This window comes from Physeter macrocephalus, chromosome 20, assembly GCF_002837175.3.
Source record: "Physeter macrocephalus isolate SW-GA chromosome 20, ASM283717v5, whole genome shotgun sequence".
NCBI lineage: Eukaryota > Metazoa > Chordata > Mammalia > Artiodactyla > Physeteridae > Physeter > Physeter macrocephalus.
In genome coordinates, this window is record NC_041233.1 from 55,114,290 (window position 1) to 55,136,559 (window position 22,270).

The 22,270-nt window shown below is 45.2% G+C and overlaps 1 protein-coding gene across 3 annotated transcripts in view; it reads right to left on the reverse strand.

Annotated features, from left to right (window-relative positions):
- Nucleotides 1–9,658: 9,658 nt before the first annotated feature.
- Nucleotides 9,659–22,270, reverse strand: part of HPSE2 (heparanase 2 (inactive)) — a 595,067-nt gene continuing 582,455 nt past the window's right edge. For 2 of the 3 annotated variants that reach the window (XM_024121612.2, XM_024121611.2), the window contains one exon: nt 10,311–10,480. In XM_024121612.2, the coding sequence (XP_023977380.1) occupies nt 10,315–10,480 (166 nt within the window). In that variant the 3' untranslated portion in view covers nt 10,311–10,314. Of the gene's footprint in view, nt 10,481–22,270 lie in introns of all 3 variants that reach the window. The other variant, XM_024121610.1, reaches the window with a different exon arrangement.

The window sequence follows — 22,270 nt, forward strand, 5'->3', positions numbered from 1 at the left end:
TAGTCTCCCCAAACAGTTTACTTTTCCACAATTACTGCAATTTGTTGAACCTAGTATATACGCACTTAGGCCCTGCCACTTCTCTGGGTCTTCATTTTTCTCTTGGGAGCTCCTATGCACATGTGAAAAATTACTAAATAAAACTTGTATGCTTTTCTCCTATTAATCTGTTTTATGTTAGTCCTAGCCAGAAATCCTAAGAGGGTTGAGGAGAAATTTTCCCTACCCCACATATGTAATTTTCCATTCTTTTATATTTAACCTACTTCTGTCTTCATATTTATAGTGCATTTTTTGGTAGGCAGCATGTAGTTGGATCTAATTTTTTATGTGGACTGACAATCTCTGCCAGACTAAATTGTCAGATTGTATGTTAAGACAACATACATATAATATGATTATTAATATGGTTTGGTTTAAGTTTATCAGTCTGTCATCTTGCTGTTTGTTTTCTATTTGTCCTGTCTTTTCTTTGTTCCTTCTTTCATCTTTTTAGTGCCTTTTCAAGAAATGTATTGAGCATTTTTATGATTCTGTTTTCTATCCTTTGTTGGCTTCAGGACTAGGACTGGGGTGAGAATGAGATATTTACCTTGAATGCAAAATTTAAAGGGATGTCAAAAAACTTAGTAATCAAGATAAATACTGTATGAATTAATGTTTTTAAAATCAAAATTACTGTTAAAATCCATGATAAATAAAATATCAAAATTTTAAATATAAACATGATCATTATTTCTGATTTTTCCTTTTGCCTCAGGTTTCAGTATAGCTCAACATGACACTATTACTGACGGTGAGTCACATATTCCTGCTTCTTTGTGTGTCTATTAATTTTTATATTTTATACTGGACATTGTAAGTGATGCATTGAAAAGACTCTGGATTCTGTTGTCTTCCACTGAAGTGCTGAGTTTTGTTCTAGGTGGCAATTAAATTAATGGCAGTTCATTTTGATTGTGGAGGCTTGATTTTTGGCTTTGTTAGAGTGGATGTATTTCGTTTTCTTTCTTAATCCTAAGAGGGTGTGATCTTTAGTGTTAAGGTGTGGCCTTTTTGGGGTTTCAGTGGGAAGTCTGAAGTGTTTACCAAGCTCCTCTAACTTGGTAGGACCTGAACTCAAACTCTCTCCCACTAGGCAGCAATTTATATCTGCTGCTCTCAGCCTTCCGGCTCTTTCTTTCTACCAGGGTTTTTGGAGTCTCACTCTGTGCATACATAGTTCAGAGGTCAGCCAAATATTTGAGGGCACTTGGTACCGGCTTTGTTGGCTTCTCCCATCATTTCTCCTTTTTCTACCCCCTTTCATTTTCAGCTGCTCTGTCATTCCTGAAAACCAGTCTCTTACTCCACAGTCCAATACACAGCTGCTTTCTGCTTGACCTCAATCCCCTTTTTGTTGTGAACTGGGGGAATTCCTTCAGGGGAAAAGCCAGATAAATGTGGTTCTTACCCTGTTTGATTCCTGTCATTCAAGGGTCATGTCTCCTGTAGTTTCTGCCTGCCTTTAGCTGTTCAGCTGTTTGCTATTGCCTTCAAAGAGCTGTGTGTGTGGGTGAGTGGTTTTTTGTTTTTTTGTATCTTGTCAGCAGTTTAGAATTGCTGTTGGCAAAAGGGTCAGTCTGATAAAATAATGTTAATTAGCAGAAGTTGGGAGTTCTTGCAAATTTTGATATGTAGTATTTTTCATTGAATTTGAAATATTTTCTACTTTTTATTGTGATTTCTGATTTTTTTTTGATCCATGGATTATTTACAGGTCTGTTTCTTAATTTCCAAACATAAGTAGATATGCCAGTTGTCTTTTTAAAAATATTTCCACCTGTATTTCACTGTTGTCAGAGAAATACTTTATATTTTATCATTCTTTGAAGTTTTTTGAAACTTTTTTTATGTCACAGCATATAGTCAAGTTTTGTAAGTATTTCCACGTGCCCTTGAAAAAAATGCTCTGTATTCATTTGTTGGCTCTGCTGTTCTATATATATATTACTTAGGTGAAATTTGTTTATTGTATTTTCTGAGAGAAGTATGTTAAAAATCTCTTATAATTGTGAATTTGCCTATTTCTCCTTTTATTTCTGTGAGGTTTTGCTTTACATATAGGGTACTTCCTAAGGTGCATGCAAATTTAGAATTTTTACTGTTAAATTTCCTTCTTTATATCCCTTTCTATTATTAACACTGCTTTTTGTTTTACAAAAGCATTTGCTGTTTCATATCAGTGTAGCTAATTACCTTTCGTTGCATGACATAGCTTTTCCTTAATTCTTTTTACCTTCTTATATTTTAGATGTTTTTTTGAAACAGCATTTAGTTGGACTTTGTTTCTTTTTATTTCATCTGAAAATCTTTTTCTTTTAATTGGAGCATTTGTTCTATTGACAATAACACTACAAATAAATGTGTGTTTAAATTCATCATCTTACTATTTGCTTTCTATTAGTCCCACCTGTTCTGTGTTGTCTTTCTCTTCTTTCTTGCTTTCTTTTAGATCAACTATTTTTTATTATGATTCCACCCACCCCCCACCATTCAGTTAGAAGTAATGCACTCTTTTCATATCCTTTTAGTGGTTACCCTAGAGGTTAAAACATGCATCCTTGACTTATCAAAGTTTAATATAAATTGGTACTTTTACCTCTTCCTCAGAAATGGAAGGACGTTAGAATACTTTCCATTTACCTGCTTTCCATATGTATGCTATTGCTGTAATGCATTTTAAATTCTCTCTCTATATTAAATCTCATGAGACATTACTATTATTGTTTTATATTTATTTAGACTTTCCTACATGTTTACCCTTTATGTTGCTCTTTGTTCTTTCCTGCATCTCCCTTAGCATTTTTATGATTATTCATTCTTTTGCTGCCCCCATCTTTCTTTTCATTGTCCCTCCAATTTCCCATCTCCTACTGCCTGCCTCCACCTGTAATTAGTTGAATTCCAGGACATTAGGTAAACACATGATAAAATTCTACTATGCTACATCAGATGCGTTTATAGTAATCCCATGTATGTGTCTTAAGGTTTGATTTAACTAATTTCTCAAAAGTGAGGTCAATCTGTTTCTTTCAAAAACTAATAACAAGGTGAGTGAACCTTGGGGCATGCTCCATCTACATATAATTTGCAATAAATCACTGCTTGGAAGAACTTGGATGGAAAGAGTCATGTCATTAACTCAAAGAAAAATCATGACATTGACATTATCTCTAGAAAAAAAGAAACCGCCATCAAAATGTGTTGTTTGTGTTGAATTTCACATGCATGCATCCTGAAAAGCACATTGCATTCATGTAGAAATAGCGCCAAAAACTTTAAGGCTAACTTTGAAACCTCTCAAAAAGATATATCTGAGTTGATTTTATATATATATATATATATATATATAAAACATACATGTTATATATGAGGAGGAAATAGGAAGACAGTAGCAATAGCACTTGGAACGGGGACCATCTAACATAGATGGACAATGGGTAGTTTTAGGTGACCCTAGAATTCACTTAATCCAAAGTCCTCATTTTACAGATGGGAACGCTTAAGTCCAGAGACGCTGAGTGACTTGTCTGACATCTCACCGTTAGTTGGTGGAGGGCTGGGACTGGAATCAAGGTCTCTTGGTCAGAGCAGCCTCCTTCAATTACCTGCTCTCCTCAGATGGATTCAATCAGTGGGATAGTGTTTTTGTGATCTGCAGGTATGGGAACTCACCCATTTGGTCAGTAGCTGAGGCCTCTATGATTCTCCAGTGAACCATTAACCTACTTTGCTATTTGAGGCTTTAAATGATATTTTTGATGTGTCTAGTAGAGGGCACAGTGTCTAGTGCTAGGTAAAGCCTAACTGGATAGCAGTGGAACAACACAGAAATTATTTTCTGCTAAAAATCAGCCAAGTACTAGGAGAGGTGGGACTTAAGGAATGGGAGAGATGGAGAAGAAAGCTCCTTTAGGTCATTATGAAGTATGCTAAAAATAAAAAAAATCCTTTGAATTTAGATATCACCACACATAGTGTGTAACACTCACTTGATGGCAAATCAACTGGAGGGACCCAATAGCGTTGGCTCATTCTCTGGTCTCCTAGCTGTCCATCGAAGTTTTGTGCTCCTTTTTCATGAATGTCTTAGTCCATTCAGGCTGCTATAACAAAAATACCATAGACTGGGTGGCTTATAAACAACAGAAATTTATTCCTCACAGTCCTGGAGGCTGGGAAGTCCAAGTTCAAGGTTCTGGCAGATTCAGTGTCTGATGAGAACATGCTTACTGGATCATAGGATATGTCCTTTTGGAAAAGTCCTCACACGGTGGAAGGGGCAGAGGAGCCCTCTGGGGTCTCTTTTATAATCCCATTCATGAGTGCTCCACCTTCATGACCTAATCACTTCCCAGAGGCCCTACCTCCAACTACTATCATGTTGGGGATTAGGTTTCATCATGTGAATTTTGGGGGGACACAGACATTCAATCTATAGGAAGGAAATATAATTGTTGTTGGGAAGTGGCTGCCCAGCCAGGGACTTCATTTCCTAGATCCCCAGCATTTGAGGGGACCATGTGACTGACTTAGGGCCTAAGGAATTGAAGGGAAGGAATTTATGCCCGGTTAGGCCCCTAAAATACTCCCATATGATCTGCATACTCTCTTTCCTTGTCTGCCAACTGCATGTTGATGCCATAGCAACCGTGGAGGCCAAGTGCTGAAGATGGCAGAGAGCCTACATCAGTCTGGATCCCTAAAGGAACTACATAGAAGAGAAGCACTGCCTACCTTATCCATTATCACCAACTGAACTTTTCATGATTTATTAGCAGGGAATAAACTTGGATTGTGTTAAGCCATTGAGATACTAGTGTTTACGTGGTATTGCAGCTAACGGTTACTTTAACATAGTGGCATCTAATTTGAATAATAAAATTGAATTTCCACTTGGAGTACTTGAAGCAACACTGTGGGGAAGAGAGTAGAGGGAGAGCATAGCACACCATGAAACCAAAGATCCCTAGCGTATATTAGTTCAGCAGGCAATATCAGTCTTCAGGTCGAGGTGTCGTGTGGACAATAGCGGCCTCCCTCTCCCCACAGAACACCCTGAGAACAGAAAGTTAGAGTATCCACATTTTATTACTTACAGAACATTACCTCAAAATATGAACTACCTCAGGGACCCAAACTCTCTGCCATCACCAGGCTCATATAAACCTTAATATAATCCGTTCCCGGGAAGAAAATATTAACACCTGTTAAAATCCCCTGCACAGAGAACATTTCCCTGGGAGGTGTTCCTGCACTCATTTTGCCAATTTCCAGATGAATAAAACTAAGGTTTCTTTTTGCTTCTTCCCAAAATATAATTTATTATGTAACATTTACAACTTGAAAAAGAATCTGAGACTATTTTCATGAATAATAATTAGAAGAGTAATGTGCCTGACGTGGGCGACAAAGAAGGGCCCCCCTTTTCTCTGCTGGGCGCACAGGACGGTGGGGTTTAGTCTCGAACCAGTTATGTGGAGCTTGGTCCGTCCCCCCAGATGCTCCCAGGGCCCCTGGGGTTGCTCTGCTGTTTAGAAGGAAATGGATGTCGAAGCAGTTGGTTTGCTGTATTGTGGCTTTCTTGCTTTACAGTGATACTTGCAAATACTACCCCTAGGGCAGTAGTTAATAGATTTGTTACTTAGTCTGGGAAGGTGAAGAGAAGCTTCCAAAGCTCTGGGTGGTGGGGGAGGAGGAGCAGTGCTCCGAGGCAGTGCCTGTGTGGGTGCTGACTGGCTCAGCCACTTACCTCTGGGACTTTGAAATACCAAGAGTCATCACCTATGGTGGGTGGTAGTGGTAGGAGTGGCCCTTTAAATTGTTCTCCAGACAAACGTAGGAGAGGAGCAGACCGGGAGGGCCACGGTGAGCCTGGATTCAAAATTCTCCAGTTAAGGCTGGTCACAGCTCGACTCACTAGTTGTCAGAGCTACTGGTCAGTTCCTTCAAACCCTGAGATCAACTCTCCTGGGCGAAGGCACCGCTAGGGTTCTGTGTAGACACACCCAGGACCTCACGAAAGCTAGCTGTGGGCAGCAGAGGTGACAGGAAGTTGGCCACAGCCAGTCCAGCAAGAGTGAGCCCCGTGCAATGAGAGCAGAACTTGGACTCTGACAGATCTGGGTTCAAGTTCTAGTTATGCCTCTCTGGTTCTTCCAAACACCCCAACTAGTCACTACCACCAGGACTGGGCATAGGAGGGCAGTTACAGAAACTGTTAGTGGAACTCAGAGGCAGTGATTCGAATGCTCTTGGGCTTTATAATAACTATTTCTCTTTGCGTACTCCTTACTATCTTATTTGCAATTCTGGTACATCTTAAGAAAAAGATCAAATCAAAACTTAATTCCCTTTCAGTACAGCGGATTTCCCTGGGCTCTGGGTTGGGGAATAGAGTGGCTGGCAGAGGTGAGGCTGTGCAACTGGAGAGAAGGTGTGGAAAAGAGCAATGGGCAGTGTTCAGGCTGGGGCAGTGGTGTTGAGGTTGGGGAGAGGGGGAAGTGTTTATGGCCCCCTTCCCTTGCCTTCTCCAAGCCATATCTTTATTACTTTTGTTTGCTCTATTGACATTTCAAAATTTTAAAGTCCTTCTTTGTCCCAGTGTTTTTACTGTCCGAGTGACCCACCTGGTTTGCCTTGGATTTTGCAGAGATGAAACACTTCCTGTTTTGTTTTCAGAAGTAAAGCTCTCACTGCATTTCCACAGTGAATCCTGCAGCTGCGTCCATCCCAAACACAGGGGCCTTGAGTGCAGGCAGCAGGGCCCACCTGCAGATGTTGGGCCTGGCCTGGACCACATGGCTGCTCAGCAGTTCAGTCCTGCTGGGTCCTCCCCGCCGTTGAGGGTCCCTGGTGCTGAGAGCTGTGGTGGGGGAGGCCTCTCAGGCAGAATCTGCCCACAACCTCTGCCCTGTTGGAGGGTACAGGGCTGGGACTCATCTGCCCAGGGACTGCCCAGCAGCTGGGGAGGGGCAGGGACTATGGAGGGCAGGTGGGCCTTTGGGAATTGTGGTTCTGGGAGTCCCCAGCCTTAGGCTCAATGTAGCCCATGTCTGGTGTTTTCAAGCTTGTCTCCAGCTGGAGATAATGCTAATATCCCACACTTGCAGCTTTTTCAGGGCACTGGAAAATTGAGACTTTCTCTTCAAATAACAATGAGCATTTGTTCTGAGCCTTTGTGATAAGAGAGGAGAAAGAAAAACATTCTCAGAGGCAGGGGGAGCAGAAAACCATCTCAACAAAAGGCACAAACTTCTCATTATACATTATTACGCTTTCAAAGAAGCATTTGTGCAAGCACATTCTTTGGTTTAAAATAAAGTGGCTCTTAAGACTATCTCGGCCGTGTCTTGTTTTGGGAGGAAAAATCTGATGGGGGGAAGCTGGTTGATGAGCTCTTTTGTCCTGGGGCCCAGCCTGGCAAGCTGCTCCCCTGACGTGCAGCGTGATGCTGAGTTTTGCCACAAACTGTCTTTTGGGGAGAGTGTGGTAGGACAATCCCTTATAAGGGGGGATCCCTACTGATTTAGTAATTACCCTTCACCCCTAAATGAGAAAGCCAGGACAGATGCCCTGTACTAAAATCCTTACAGAATGTGATGTTATAGTGAGTTTCTCGGTATCCTTTGAACAATGCAAATACTTCTTCCATGAGGAGGCTGCAAAGTTAGAATTGTAGGACTCCAAAGATAAATTTCATTGATTCCCTTCCCTTTTTATTAATTAAAAGAGAAAAAAAAACCCAAACCAAAACCCAAAACTTAAACCTCTTAGGAGCAGTATTTAAGATATAAAGACAAAAGAAGCAGGGACTGCCTATATTCTGCAAGTCTAGAGGCTTAGTGAAGAGTCAACACTTTAATTTAGAGAAAGTGTGTCTGAATGGAGCTCTGGAGGTCCTGGCTGTACTGAATTAGCAGAACCTATGAAGAGGTAAAGAGGTGAGTCTGTGAATTGGGCAGCCACTGAGCTGGGCGGTTAAATGAACAGGCTCTGGACTATTCTGATCTCAGCAACCCATTCCCCTGGATGACCCTGAGCAAGTTACACACCCTCTCCAGGCCTCATAGGAAAAATGGAGCTAAGAATAGTAACTCCCTGAGGGGCGGCTATGTATGTAAAGCAAACTAGCCCAGGGCCAGCCTGCGGGGACCTCTGGTTACCCCCGTTATTATGAGGGGCCTGCAGCTGTACCAGTATATAGAAGAGATTCTGCTATCTGCACAAAGTTTTTAAAATTGGGGGAAATAACCTCTTCGTCTCTTGTTTCTCTTTTCTCTTCTCTTCTTCACTTTCCTCTGCTGCTTCTTCCCTGCCTTTCTACCCCCAGCCTTGGCACTTCCCTCTCTCCCAGATCTGAAGCGTCAGTGGGACAGGCCTGCTTCCGGGGAGACGAGGGGCCCCTCTGGGCAGCCTTGCGGGGATGTGCCAGGGTCTGGTCCTCTCTCTGCAGCTGCTTCCAGGCTGAGCCACCACTGACCAAGGCCAGCCCGGTCCTCGGTCTCCCCCTTTCCCACTCCACACCTCCTGGTGCTGTTCCTCCTCTACCTAATAAGCTTAGGTCGAAGCTGACTACACTCTCTTCCTGTCGTGTAAAATGAGCCTGTTGGTTTCCCTCTCCCAGATTCCCAGTTCTCCACGCTGCTGAGTCCCTTCCTGCTCCTGTCTAATCTTCCTTCTCACTCGCTCTGCAGACTTGGCGCTGCTCCTTAACTCCTCCTTAGGCAGTCTCCCTGGCCTCTGGCCTCAGCCACCTTGCCCCTCTCTTCCATTTCTATCCTTTCACATCAGCAGAAGTTGTATCTCTCTCTACTGGAACCCTGTGACATTGTCTAATATGTCCTCCTTTAAAAAAAGCATCCTTTGTGTCATTTATCCTGCAAAAGAAAATCATATCCACAGAAAAGAAAGTCATTTCAGTTGCAGCTTGTTTGCAAAGACCCACACAAACCTCTTGAATCATACAGAAGGTCCTCATCGTGCACTTTACACCACTCCACTCCCCGCTGCCCAACTCGGGGGCCTCCCACCTCCCATTCCACAGTTTCCCCATCAGACCTCAGTCTCCAGATCGCCCTCCCACAACGTGGCAAACTGAAAGCTTAGTTCTATGCTCAAATAAGCTGGTCTGGGAGAGCACGGACCTGGTCATCTTTCATGAGCACATTAGATTTCTGCCTAGTACAAGCCATTGAGAGCACTCAGATACTTGGGAAGAAGCAGAAAGGTTCGATTCAGTTGTGTCTTACAGTTGTGATGACCTTTGATTTATACCTTTTTAAAAAATGGTTTTGGTCAACCCAACCATTAAGGACTTACCCTATCAAGCCCTTAATATTCTCTCAAAATTGAGGTAGGTCTAATTATTTGCTTTGTTCAGCCGAGGGACACGTGTGTGTGTGTGTTTGTGTGTGTGTCTGTGTTTGGTGGTTGGGTGTGCTTTCTCTTTGTACTAAAACTGTCTCCCTCGCAGACACATGACAGATGATGACTGTTTTTTTTTGCTGCCTAATACATTGCTGTCCACTCAATGAATACTGTTACCTGACTTCCATTCCAACCCTGGGGGAATCTGGATTCACAGAGGAATAGAACCTTCTTACAAAATCTGGAGTATGATTGCAATTTTACTTTTGAAGCACCCGCTTCCCAGAGGAATAGCTCGTGATTGATGCCACTGTCAGAAACCCAGATGCACACACTCATACATCAGCCAGGAAATTACATTAACAGCTCACCCAGCAGGCCAGCACTGACTCACCCACTTGCTCTCCTATGGGAGGAGAGGTGATACGAAACCCAGGGCAACAGCAGGCAACAAACAAAGGAAAGGAGTTAGGGGGGACTGGGCTCTCAAATGTCCACGGGGTTTTTTTCCTTCCTCATCTTCTGCCGAGGGCAGCAGCCACAGGCTAAGGTCTGTAGTTATTTTGCTATGTGACCAGGACTGTGGAGAGTTATTTCATTTGTCCTGGAAGTGCACTGTCAGCTTGTTCTCATGATGCATGTACAAGGGTGCACACAGCTCTACACACATACCTTTGCGCTTATGAGGTCTACATTTTCCTTTGGGGTAGAAGTGACCTACCTAGGCTAAGCTCATGCTAGGGCATTTGTCTCTTTGGAGAGCAAGTTAGTGTTGACTCCAGCAGGATGGGGTGGCAGAGACTGGTTTGTTGCTCAGAAGATGCCTGAAAAATACTGAAACCATTAGGAAAGAGTGGAAAGCAGTCCAGCAGGCCTGCTGGCAACTTGTGAGTGTGAGGGGGTTTATCGGTAGCGGCAGGCCAAAGCGTTGACATTCTTGACCACATAAAAGCCCATGGTCACCGGAGGGATGACCAATGTCCGGCCGGCCCGCAGGGGGCGGGGCTTCAGTTCTGGGAGGGTCCCATCGTCCACCATCACTAAGGGCTGGCCGTTCAGCTGCACTGACCTACAGTGAGGAAAAACAGCATGGGACTCGTTATTGCCTTGAAAGGAAGCCATCGCAGCAAAGCCTGGGCAGCCTCAGATTGCCCCCGTCTGCTGACCGTGCCCGGCTGGCTATCACTGACTGATACGTACTCTGCCCAGGCTCTCAGCTGGGTGCTTCCATAACACACTCGAACATCCCAGCAATGCTCTGAGGAAGAAACTGTCCTTGTCCCATTCTACCTAGAGTACTTAGATGACTTGCCCAAGGCTATACAGCTTGTAGTCCTGGGAGCCAGGATTTGAACACAGGTAGTCTAGTTCCAGAGACACATCATTTATTTTGACAAGTTAAATGTCTCTGAGGCAGAAGCTGAAAAGTGTCTCATGTCTTTTTTTTCTTTAAATCATAATAGCAGTTCAGTTTGACTCTTCTACCTAAAGAATTTTCTTCTACCTAAAGTGTGGAATGATGCATAGGCTTAAGGGGACTTCAGAAATTCCTATTTAACTGGCATCTTTCATTAGTTTATTTGAGAGATGAGAGAACTGACATTGTGTCACTTGTCTAGAGCAGTTCTGGAGGAGGACAGAGACTTATGTAACAACCTTCCTTTCTCTAATCTGAGCATGAGTTTCCATATCTAATATTTAATGAATGTTTACATTTTAGAGACACAAAGAAGTAGGTGATGAAGCAGGCATTTGTGATCTCAGTTCACCTGTGTTGCTTGCGTTTATCCTTCCTGTGTATCAGTCATTTTCAGCCCTGAGGACTCAGAGAGCAAAGGGGAACGGCTCATCACCCATCCTAGGCCTGTGGTACAGAATCCAGACAGTCTCCCAGCTGTTTCTGACAGGGGAGTGACTCAGACAGCCAAGTACCCAGACTGAAGCTCAGTTTTATGGGTCAGTAGAAGAGGCCAGAACCAGGCCACTAGCTGGAAATAAGGCTGTAAGTCACTTTGGAAAATCAGCATTACAGTGATGACTATTTCTGGGCCTTGCCCAGCCTCCAGTGTGATAACATTGCAGTGGTATCATCTGAGCTGTGAAGAGAATAAACTGTTAGAAATTGATATAGAGGTCTCGGTTTAGTGTTCCTTCTATGCTATGAATGACAGGTTTAGAGAGAGATCATCAGACCCCTTGCTCGGTAGAGCCATGAATCCCCAGAGATAAGTGCAATGTAAATTGCTCCCAGGGGAGAGCTGGGCAGAGGGACAGCTCCAGGCCCGGCCCGACGTGGATCAGTTTGGGCCCGGTCCAGATCTGACAGGCCAGGGGGCAGTCCCCCTCTCTTGTTGGTATGACTGAGGAATGAATGAACAAGCCGGGGGCTCCTGGGTGGAGAGCCAGGCCTGCCTCTGGAAGATGTGGAGGTGTGAGAATTGAGATCTACAGGTCAGTGTTGACCTCACCAAACATGCAAGAACCTTCTGCGACCCTCTCTGGTGAACACAGAGTACTCATTGGAGTGGAGGGCAGGGTGAGGAGAGGGGGTTCAGGTGCAAAAAAAGCCAGGACAGGTCTTCACAGTGTATTTTTATTATTTGGTTCTAGGTGGTGTGACTATCCAACAACCAGACATATGCACTATCAAATACTAGTTCAATAATGCTAATTAATCTTTCCAAAGCATACTCAAATTGCTATCACTTGAAAACCTTCAGTGGTCTCTCCTATATATGGTGTTAGGTGCAAGCCCTCCCCCTGAGGACTTAGGCAACACCCTCTCAGATTCAGATGATCCCAGAGTATTGCTATCTCTGGGTTCTAGGAAGTCAAAACAAAGTGTGAGAAGCAAGGCTTTTCATTTCCATACTAATAACGAGTGGTTATTCTGCAACAGGCTCCATTCTGATTTCCTTATTGGTTGCTTAAAAAGCTGACTCAGGTATGGCTGGAACCAGGGAGCATGATCAAGACTGTGGACTGATGTCTAATTCCAGGAGCCGGCCACTAACTTCCTAGACGGCTCTGGCAACTCTGTCTACCTCATGTCCCTCAGTTTTGCATCTGTGAGAATATAGGCTATATAGGATGTAGTACGAATGAAATGAAATAAAAAATGTGAAAGTGCTTTGAAAGCAGAGTGAGCCATGTAAGTGGGAGATGGTGTTTTTTGTTGTTACTCTTTTCATTGTCATTCTGGGTAGGTAAACTTCTTGGTCCTTGTACTGTGTACTCACTGATGAGTTTCATGGCTCCTTTCCTGAAGCCCTCTCTTCCCTTGGCTCCTGTGGTGGCATTCTCTCTCTCTCTCTCTCTCTTTCCCTCCGTTTTCCTCCTTCATTTCTGCATGTTGTTTCCTTTTTGGGGGACTGTTCCCTTATACCTGCCTCTCAGATGCTGGGGTTGCTGGTGCTTGGTCCTGGGACTTCTTTGCTTCCCACACTACATACTCCAGCTGGGTGCTGTTACCAACACCCAGGACTTTAATTACTATCTGCATGTTGATGCTTCCCAAACCTGTATCTCAAGGCTGAATCCTTCTTCTAACTTATATATCTCCACTTGGCTGTTCCACAGGAACTTCGTAGTCACGTGTCCAAAGTCAAGATCTTCTCCACAAACTCTGTCTTTTTCTCTGCCTTTTTATCTTTGGGCTGGTACCACCATCTATAAGATTACCTAAGCCAGAAAGCTGCGGTCATCTGGGTCTTCTCCCTCAGGTCCCAGGTATGGAGTCGCTAAATCCAACCAATTCTATCTTTAAATATTTTTCAGATCTGCTTCTTTCTCTCCCTTCACTGCTATGATTTTGTTCAGAGTTTGCCCTGTGACCTATCTCCTTGCCCCTGGCCTTGCCTACCTCTCCTGTGCTGGCCACATTGCTGACAGAGCCATCTGCTGTTGTCCCTGCTTCAAACTCTCCAACAACGCCATCCCTTCCACCTTAATCCGGATGATGAAGCCAAGCTCCGGCCACCTCCCCAGTCTCAGATGCTGCCAGTGCCCCTTACTCCAGTGCTACCTGTGGATCACAGACCTCTGGGGGTGGGCTTGGGCTGAGTAGGCAGTCATTGTAAGGACATCATCAGTATATGCATGAACAGATTGTTCCCAATGAAAAACAGTTAAATTTTGCCCATAAATGAGGTAGATCTTTCTCAAATGAAAATGTCAGTAGATCCTGGTGGGAATAAAATACACCAGTTCATTTTTTTAAAAAGTAAATATTTTTCAAATGTTAATGCCTGTAGACACTTGGGATTCATAAGACACAAGTTCATTTAAAACTGTTATAAAATTCCTAATAGATTTTTTTGGGAGGAAGGGGGCATCATGTGCTTTTTTCAAGCAAGAGGTTTTTAAAGGGACAATTACTATAGTGTGGGAGGGCTATGACATTTGCTGCCATTACAAAGGAAGCTCGGAACCTGAGGGTGCCTTTGCCCCAGCGGGACCAGATTAAGTGACTTGTAGTTCCACTTTGGGTGGTTGTGTGTGGTGCTCCCTCCACCTGGAGCACAGCCAGTCCTCCTCCTCTGCGGGACTAACTTCCCTGGGTCCCTGCAGAGCCTGCTCTTGTTGCCGCCTCTGGGGAAACTTCTTTGACCCCTGGGTTAGGAGCCCCAACTCTGGACTCTCGTGTACCCAAAGCTTACATAGAACCACCTCACTGAATGGTAGGGACTTACCCACCCTGCCCCTCACTGGGCTGTGAGCTTGGTGAGGAAAGGGACAGTGCCTTTCATCCCGTTAGGCATCTCGGTGCCTAACCGAGTGGCATAGAATTGGGATGGAATATTTTCTGAACAAGTGAATGGACTTTTGAGGCTCTTTCACATTATTTCTGGTATTCCAGGACTGAGTTTCTCCAGCTCTAAAGAGGCTCCCTGGAGGTTTGCTGAGTGTCTTTACAGATTTCATTAATGTACCAATTACTCTTGCTCTCAGTGGCCCTGGAGATGTCAGATAAGACCTGAATTATCGCTGACTCTCACAGTCACTCACCAGATACCTTATCCCAACTGGACACGTGGCCATTGATCATTGATAGCGTTTTTTCATCCTTAAAAAAGATCTATATGACCACCTCTTAGCTAAGGCAACTTGAGTTAATTTTGTGAGAACTTAAGTCCTCATACAACCTTATTTACAAAGTTCCGTCACTGTAACGATGGACAGTGTCCTTTACCACCTCCATTCTATTTTTCCTGCTTATATTTTTATTTTAATATTTATCCCATTACCCAGTTAAGTCATATCACACTAAATATTACAATTATCTTCCACTCTTATGCATTGAACAACTTGTAAGTTTGCAAACATATCATGTTAATGATAAAAATCACTGATTACTGAGCACTGTCTATGCAAAAGGCAGGATGCTGTGATTTATTCTATCACATTTAGTCCTCACAACTACCAACTGAGGCAGGTGTTAGCATCCCTACAGATGAACACATCAAAGTTTAGAGGGGTCTAAGATTCATCTAAGTCACATAGCTGGTAAGTGGTAGAGCTGAGATTTGCCCTGCAGCCCTTCACCATAGTCCTATTTGGCCTCCCTTGTGACTGCTAAAAGAGCCCTGTGAGGTACATAGGCAAGTATTATTATTATTATTTTTGTAACTTCACTATTGAGATGAGGTCAGAGAGGTTAGGTGGCCTGGGCAAGGTCACATAGCTAATAGGTGGCTCTTCCCCATGGGAAGCTCTGTCTTGGATTCAGGCCTCCTGATACCTGTTTCTACTATTTCGTGTTGTTCCCCAATTCCAGATGGCACTCACTAGGATCATGTTTCTTTCTTTGAAAACCTTTCTTATCATATTTTCATCACATTCTGGGATCTCCTTCCTGGCCTGTGACTTTTCAAACCAAATGCTAAATGATCCAGTCTATGTTGAGCTATTTCTCTTAATTCCCTAGCTGCTGAGGGCTTTTAAATTATCCATATATTAGGACAACTGAGTTTTTATCACCATCTGTTTTTTCAAAGTCTGAATTGCTTTGTTCCTAAACTTGTTTTCTTTGCATGCTATTTGAAATGGGATTCAGTGTCTCAATTTGGAGTCAAGCCCTCTGCTTCCCAGATCTCTGTGGGATCCCCTTGGCTGGGTCACCCTCCTTCCCCCACCACCTGTCTACAATCTCTGGTCTTCATGGCTTATTTTATGGTTTTTGCTAGCCATGGGTACTGCAGCAAGCTTTCAGCTGTTCTGAGGTCTCAGGGAAGCAAGTCTAGCGAGCATGTTCTTTGCCAGTCTCGAAGACGCTTTGCTGGTCTCTGGCCTGGCCCTGGCTGGGCTTTTGTGGGAGCAGAGGCAAGGGAAGCCTGCGTGTTACCGGGAGAAGCCCGGGGAGCTAGTGTCTGGTTCCTGCTGGCGCGTTTAGGGCTTTGAATGGGGCTTAGAGATAACTAGTTCCACCTCGGCCACTTTGAGAAGGTGATTTGCCTTCTGTGAGCTTGGGTTTCTCCATCTGTATGACAGACTAGATGAACCCTAAGATTCTTTCTGGCTCCCACATTTTTCAGGTTGGCTGCCCACAACCTAATAGCTAGCCTGAAGCAGAGTTTAATGCCAAATTCAGAGTGATCCTGCACAGACAGAAATCTGATCATGACATTCACCTGTCTAAATGCTCAGTAGCTTCCTGCTGATCTTAGAACATTCTCCGAAGTCCTTAGGAGACCCCATGAGCGAGGCCATTTACCTCCGTCTGCAGCCCGTAGAGGCCCCTGTAGCTGCTGCTGCCCGTTGCATCTCCCCACCACCTCCCACCTCCTTGCGCTTTCTCCAGTCACAATCTCTCCACTCCCAGGGTTTTTGTACATGTTGTCACTCTTCCTGGAAGCTTCTCCGTACTCCATCCCTGCTTCCAGCCTCCTTTGCCCTGCCAACTCCTACCTGTCCTTCAGGTCAGGCGCCCGCAAAGCACTCCCTGTCACCCAGTACTTCTCCTGTCTCTGCACTCGTCACAGCACCGGGATCGCTGACTGCTTGTCAGCCCCTCCCCCAGTCAAGAAGACCATATGTCGCCCTGCTCATCTCGCGCTCTCCTGTCCACTAACCCACATATAGCAGGTGCTCAGTAAAAGAAGGATGGGATATAAATACATGGGTAGACGAGCTATAATCTGGAGGGAAAAGACACTGCGGTGGGAGGACAGAGACTTGAGTTCGAGTCCACATCGTAGCATGACGTGTGCAGGCCTAGGAATGTCACAGTTGCCTCCGGTCTGGGTTTCTGGATTGGTAAATGAGAGGGAGGGAGGGAGGGAGGGAAGCAGGAGTGGGGAGCAGAAGAGAGGGAGGAAGGAGGAGAGAAGGAGAAGGTTCCATCATCTGACGAGTGTGCGGCGGGCGGGCGGGTATCCGCTCCCTTTGCTGCTCAATAACCCGCGCAACCTCCTGGCTCCGACTCTGCTGCCAGCGTGCTTCCCCGCGCGCCACTAGAGGGCCCCCTTGCTCTTCACAACGGTGCTGAGAGCCCGCGCGCCGGCTCCCCGGAAGCGGAGCTCCTGCCTCTGCTCCTCCAGCCTGCTCTCCGCTCCCGGCAAGGCCCGGAGACGTGCGCTTGGCCTCCTGGAGCAACAAACCGCAGGATCACTCCAGTCCCGACAAAAACTTCGTTGCGGTGCACTCGGCACCCCCGCGCCCCCGCAATGTGGCTAATATTAAGGAACCGTGCGAGGCCGGGCTGCGATTCCTGCCGGGGGTGCGGCTTCCCGGCTGGCGTGCAGGGAGGAGGGGCGCAGGTGCGGTGCTGGCGGCGCCGCGCCACTCGGCGCCTGGCTCTCCTGCCTGGGTCCCGGCGCCCCGCCCTCCGGCCAGCCTCACCTGTGTGCGCTTTATATGCCCCCGAGGCCCAGGTGCCCCTTGAGGCCCCCTCGCTGAGTTAGGAAGCTGGTGTGTGCAGCTGCCCTGCCCTTCTCCACCTCAGGGGCAGGTTAGAGCCGGGAGGGAGCCCGGCCGGGTTTGAGGACGGAGGGGCCTCGCTCAATTTCCCTGCTCCGGGAGAGGCTGTGCATCTGGAGTAGCTTAGAGAGGAGGTTCCTTTGAAATGGCCGTGAGTGATGCTACCCGCTGAGGAGGGCTGCCCGGAGGTGGCCGCAGCAGGCTAGTCCCCACTTGCCCAGCTGAAGCAAAAGCTGTAGGATGCTCATGACCCTCTCAGGGGAGCTCCTACTCCTGAGGGGTCATTGGGAGGATTACTTCCTCCCAAGCGTGCCCTGAAGCTTTCTCCTATGTGTTAGGGGATTGTTCTCCTGCTAGGCTAATTGTTCTCATTTCTAAATTTTCAGTGGCACGTGGTTCAGTGCCTTTTTGCGCATGATAGTAGTTCACATTAATGCTTGTCGGGTTCCACTCAGTCAGCCTCTCCAGGGGTTCTCATGTGGTTGGTTGGACACTCCAGTCCCATACTCTGCTGTTGTTAAAGAGAGGAGACAAAGTGAAAAATGGAGGTGAACGTTTCCTTTTCCCCTTACCCCTTGAAAAGCCTGCATTATATATGAAGTTCCTGGCCACTTAGACAACTTGAGGCTGATAAGATCATTTGCCCTATGTCCTGTTCCTTGAGAGCATATTGAAATAATGAGGAGTTTCAATCTAGCTTCTGTATCACTGAACTAGGACTCCCTTATGCAAGCAGAAATGGGGATTTTTTTTTTTTTTTTCCTCGGTACGCGGGCCTCTCACTGTTGTGGCCTCTCCCGTTGCGGAGCACAGGCTCCGGACGCGCAGGCTCAGCGGCCATGGCTCACGGGCCCAGCCGCTCCGCGGCATGTGGGATCTTCCCGGACCGGGGCACGAACCCGCGTCCCCTGCATCGGCAGGCGGACTCTCAACCACTGTGCCACCAGGGAAGCCCAGAGCTGGGGATTTTTAGGCAAGTTGTTAGGGATGTAAGCTTTTCCTGTTTGCAGTTAGGTTTGGGGGTCATGATTTGATCTGTGTTCTATCCAAGTCTGTGTAATAACGGTTTATGCCATCATGGGATCCTACCATCTGCTTCTAGTGGTTTAAAATAACAGCACACTTGGCAAACAAGGTGAGAGCCCAGCTAAGGAACCTGGATTTACACTGATATTGTTCACTTCTAACAGATGAGGCAGTCTTCTGGGGGCACTTTGGGAAGACAATTTGATTCTGTGACCATCTCAAAGCTCCATGTCTTAAGCATATCACACTCAAACCACACTAGGAACCGGCTATTAAAATCATGGAGACTTTACCATGTGGTTAACTCTGTTCCCTCCCATTGTAAAGACTTGGTGCCATGACCACCAACATTCACAAATGGTATGAAAGGGACATTATTCATAGTCCTACTGTTCTTTGTGTTGTACAAATTCAATTATAACAGATGTAGTCCTTACCCACTATGACAGAAAACACAGAAATATGCAAATGTGTGGTCAGAGGCATTATAATTAACGCATTACACAAGGGGAGAGAGAGAAAGAAAATCAAACTTCATGGCCTGGATTTCAAGGCCTTCTGCATTCTGGCACTAATGTATTTTTATGGCTTCTCCCCTCACCTCATAAAGCATCCTCTATTCCAGTCACGTGAGACGATATGCTATGGCCCCAAACAAAATGGCCCTTGAACTTTCGTACTTCTAAACCTTTAGTAAGCTCATTCCATTGCCTGGAATCGCCTTCCCTCCAGCATTTCCTAGATGTATGGCTCATCCTTACAGCTCCTGCTCAATGGTCCTCAGCCCTGAGGATTTCCCAGATTCCCAGGTTAGAATTCATCTCTCCCTTCCTTACGCATGCATTCTCCTATATTTACCCTCTGTGGTCGGTCTTGTCTTAAAGTATCCTGTGTGGGGAGGGACCAGGTTTCCCCAGTCCTAATTGTGTGGAGCTGGAAGGGGCAGTAGAGGATCAGAAGCATTCTCTTTATTACAGGCAGTCTGCAGGTGAGATCAAGAGAGTCAGGTAAAAGGGCAGGCGTGTGTGTGTGTACAGACAGGTTTTCCACATGTGAGGGTATGAAATAGAGTGCATTAGTCATGTGCAAAATGAGTTCCATTACTGTAAGGTCATGGCTTCCTGGAAACCTATTCAAATATGTTAAACCAAAGGGATAAATAGCTCAGTTTGATCAGATTTTGACAGTGTTCCCTATAACATTAGGTGCACCGGTGTACCCTCAAAAGGGAAAAATAAGATGTCCCGGTGGCACAGGTTCTGCTCCAGGGTCCACAGATGTCAGAGTACAAAGAGTGTGGTGACTCTGAGTTGTTCTAGAGAAGGTGAGTGGGGAGGAGGATAGGCTGTCAAGTGATTGCTGGTGTTTGGCAGCTGGTCCACAGTTTGGAGCTCCAAGCCCTTGTCTGAATGAACCACATCCTGTTGTGGGTTCCCGATGCTTGGCAGCCAAAGAAATACTGTTTCAAGGCCCTGGACCTGCTATAGGGATGAGATGGATTAGGACTTTTCAGTTCCCTGAGGCTTATGTTTGTCCATCACCTAAACCACAGCCTCTGGAGGTTGTGGAGAAAGGAGAAGACAAGGATCATTTCTTCTCTGCCCACCAGAACTGCCTATGTATTCTGCTTCCCTGCCCCTCAGTTTAGAATCAACTGCCCAGAAACGTGTTAGCTTTACTCTAAAGTGCTCATTTACCAGGATTTCATCTGGGTCATCTGGAACAGAATGGAAATCTCTGCTTGCAACGAGGGTCCCCAAGTGAGTGGAGCTGGGGTGGGGACACCACAGTATTGATGGACAGCTATGCAGAGAGGTTCCAGCTGCTGGGAGTGATCTGAAAGAAAATGTATTCTACAGCTGAGAGCAAATGAAATCTCTCAGAAAGTAACAGTGAAAATGCTGGATTCCTAAACATCTTGGTTTAAGATGTCAAGTCACTGTAAAATATAAAAGCATTTTATAATCCTCTAATCTGCACAGAGATCTGTACATTACTAATCTGGGAGTTAAAACAAAACAAACAATAAAACCTTTGGGAACCGTACACATCTTTCCACTTAGTCATAGAGAACTCCCAGGGGCTCCTGGCATGTTCGCACCTTTGGCAAAATGGCTTAGTGCCTGAATGAAGAATAGAATCTGGGTGAAATCGAAGATGCAAATCAGCTGGAATCTTGTTCCAGCATTTTCTAGAGGGACAATAGTTTTCAACTTTGGCCACATATTTGAATCACCTGGGGAGATTTAAAAAATACTGGTGTCTGGGTCCCAGCGCAGAGACTTTGATTTAATTGGTCTGGGGTGCGGCTTGGGCACTGGGGTTTTTAAAGACCCGCAGGTAATTCAAAGTGCAGCCATGGTTGATCAGCAGGAGCTGATGACGAAAGAGTGGGAATATGTTGGTAGCTGGGGTAGGGGTGGGGGGAATCAAATAGCTTTCTAACCATTACGTTCTGAATTTATTTTGAATAAACAGGTCTTTTCTTACTCTTTTGGAGTACCATGTAAGAGGCCATGTTTTTTAAACTAAAAAAAAGATGTGAACTTTTCAAAGGCAAATTTTTTGTTGAATAGTGTAGAGTGAGCACTTCTGCTATTTCTGCAGAACTGCTGCATTTAATGTTTTCCCTGTAGTGAGTACTCTGGTGAGATGGGTGAGCTCCTCAATATGTACCAGGGAAGTGTGTGTGGCACTTCACAGCAGGAATTCAGAACCAAATCCAACGGGGCATTTGCTCAGATAAAAAACTCTGTATTTCTTTAGCACTGAGAAGGAAAAGTGTGCTTTTCTTGAAAGGCGAGGTCGCTAAAGTCATTTAGATTCCTCTCAGATCTTGGGCTGTGTCACAGAGGGCTCCCCACAGACAAAGAGCAGTTCAAGCTCTCTTCAGGCAGAAGGCACTAAGGGGGTTAAATATATCATTCAGTACCCTCACTATATTTTCCAGATATGTATATAATTAGTTACTTAGATAATGCTGTATGCATTGCTTATAGCTACTATCTCTTTAGGAGCCACCAAAACCCCTCAAATGAGCACAAGGGTGAAAAGAATCCAAACTCCTCTAAGTCTTGTTGAGTAAGCGTACACTGAGGAAAAATTGGAAGGCTTATTTCTCTACACTTTTACTTCTCCTTATTTTTTCTACAGACTGACTCTGAGCCTTAAGTAGAAGAATTCTTATAAATACATATAGTCATATATATTTATATTTATACTTTCACAGCATCTATTTCAGACTTTCTGAACTGGAACACTAACTTGAACTTTGCTGGTTAGAAGTACCACCTTCCTGTTCGCCTTCGACCATTTCGTAAATCTCCCCAATCCCAGGCATCTCTCTTGCTTCAGCTTGCTCCCAGCCTCTGCGGCTCCTCTGTCCCTCTGAGGGGCTCTGAGTGGCCTTTCAAAAGGCCTGCAGGTGATGTGGTTACATGTGCAACAGCAGGGCCTTTACCTCCAGGAAAAAGAGGTCTCCATCATCTTTTTTTTCTGACATTTTAAAACTGGCACCTGAAGCCCTGCAGAGGTTAACGGGTTTCCTCACACACTCTCAGCTTAAAAAGCACTGTTGATGTTCCTTACCTCTTACAGAACATCAAAGCAAATTCCAAACGCATTAAAGAAATGAATATAACAAATGAAACAAAAAAGAAACTAGAAGAAAATAAAGATATGTATTTATCTGATTTCAGGAATATAAGTAGATAACCATATAAATGGAAAGAAGGAACCACAAAGCAAAAGATGGATTTAACTGTATAAAAAGGGAACACCTGGGGCTTCCCTGGTGGCGCAGTGGTTGAGAGTCCGCCTGCCGATGCAGGGGACACGGGTTCGTGCCCCGGTCTGGGAGGATCCCACATGCCGCGGAGCGGCTGGGCCCGTGAGCCGTGGCCGCTGAGCCTGCGCG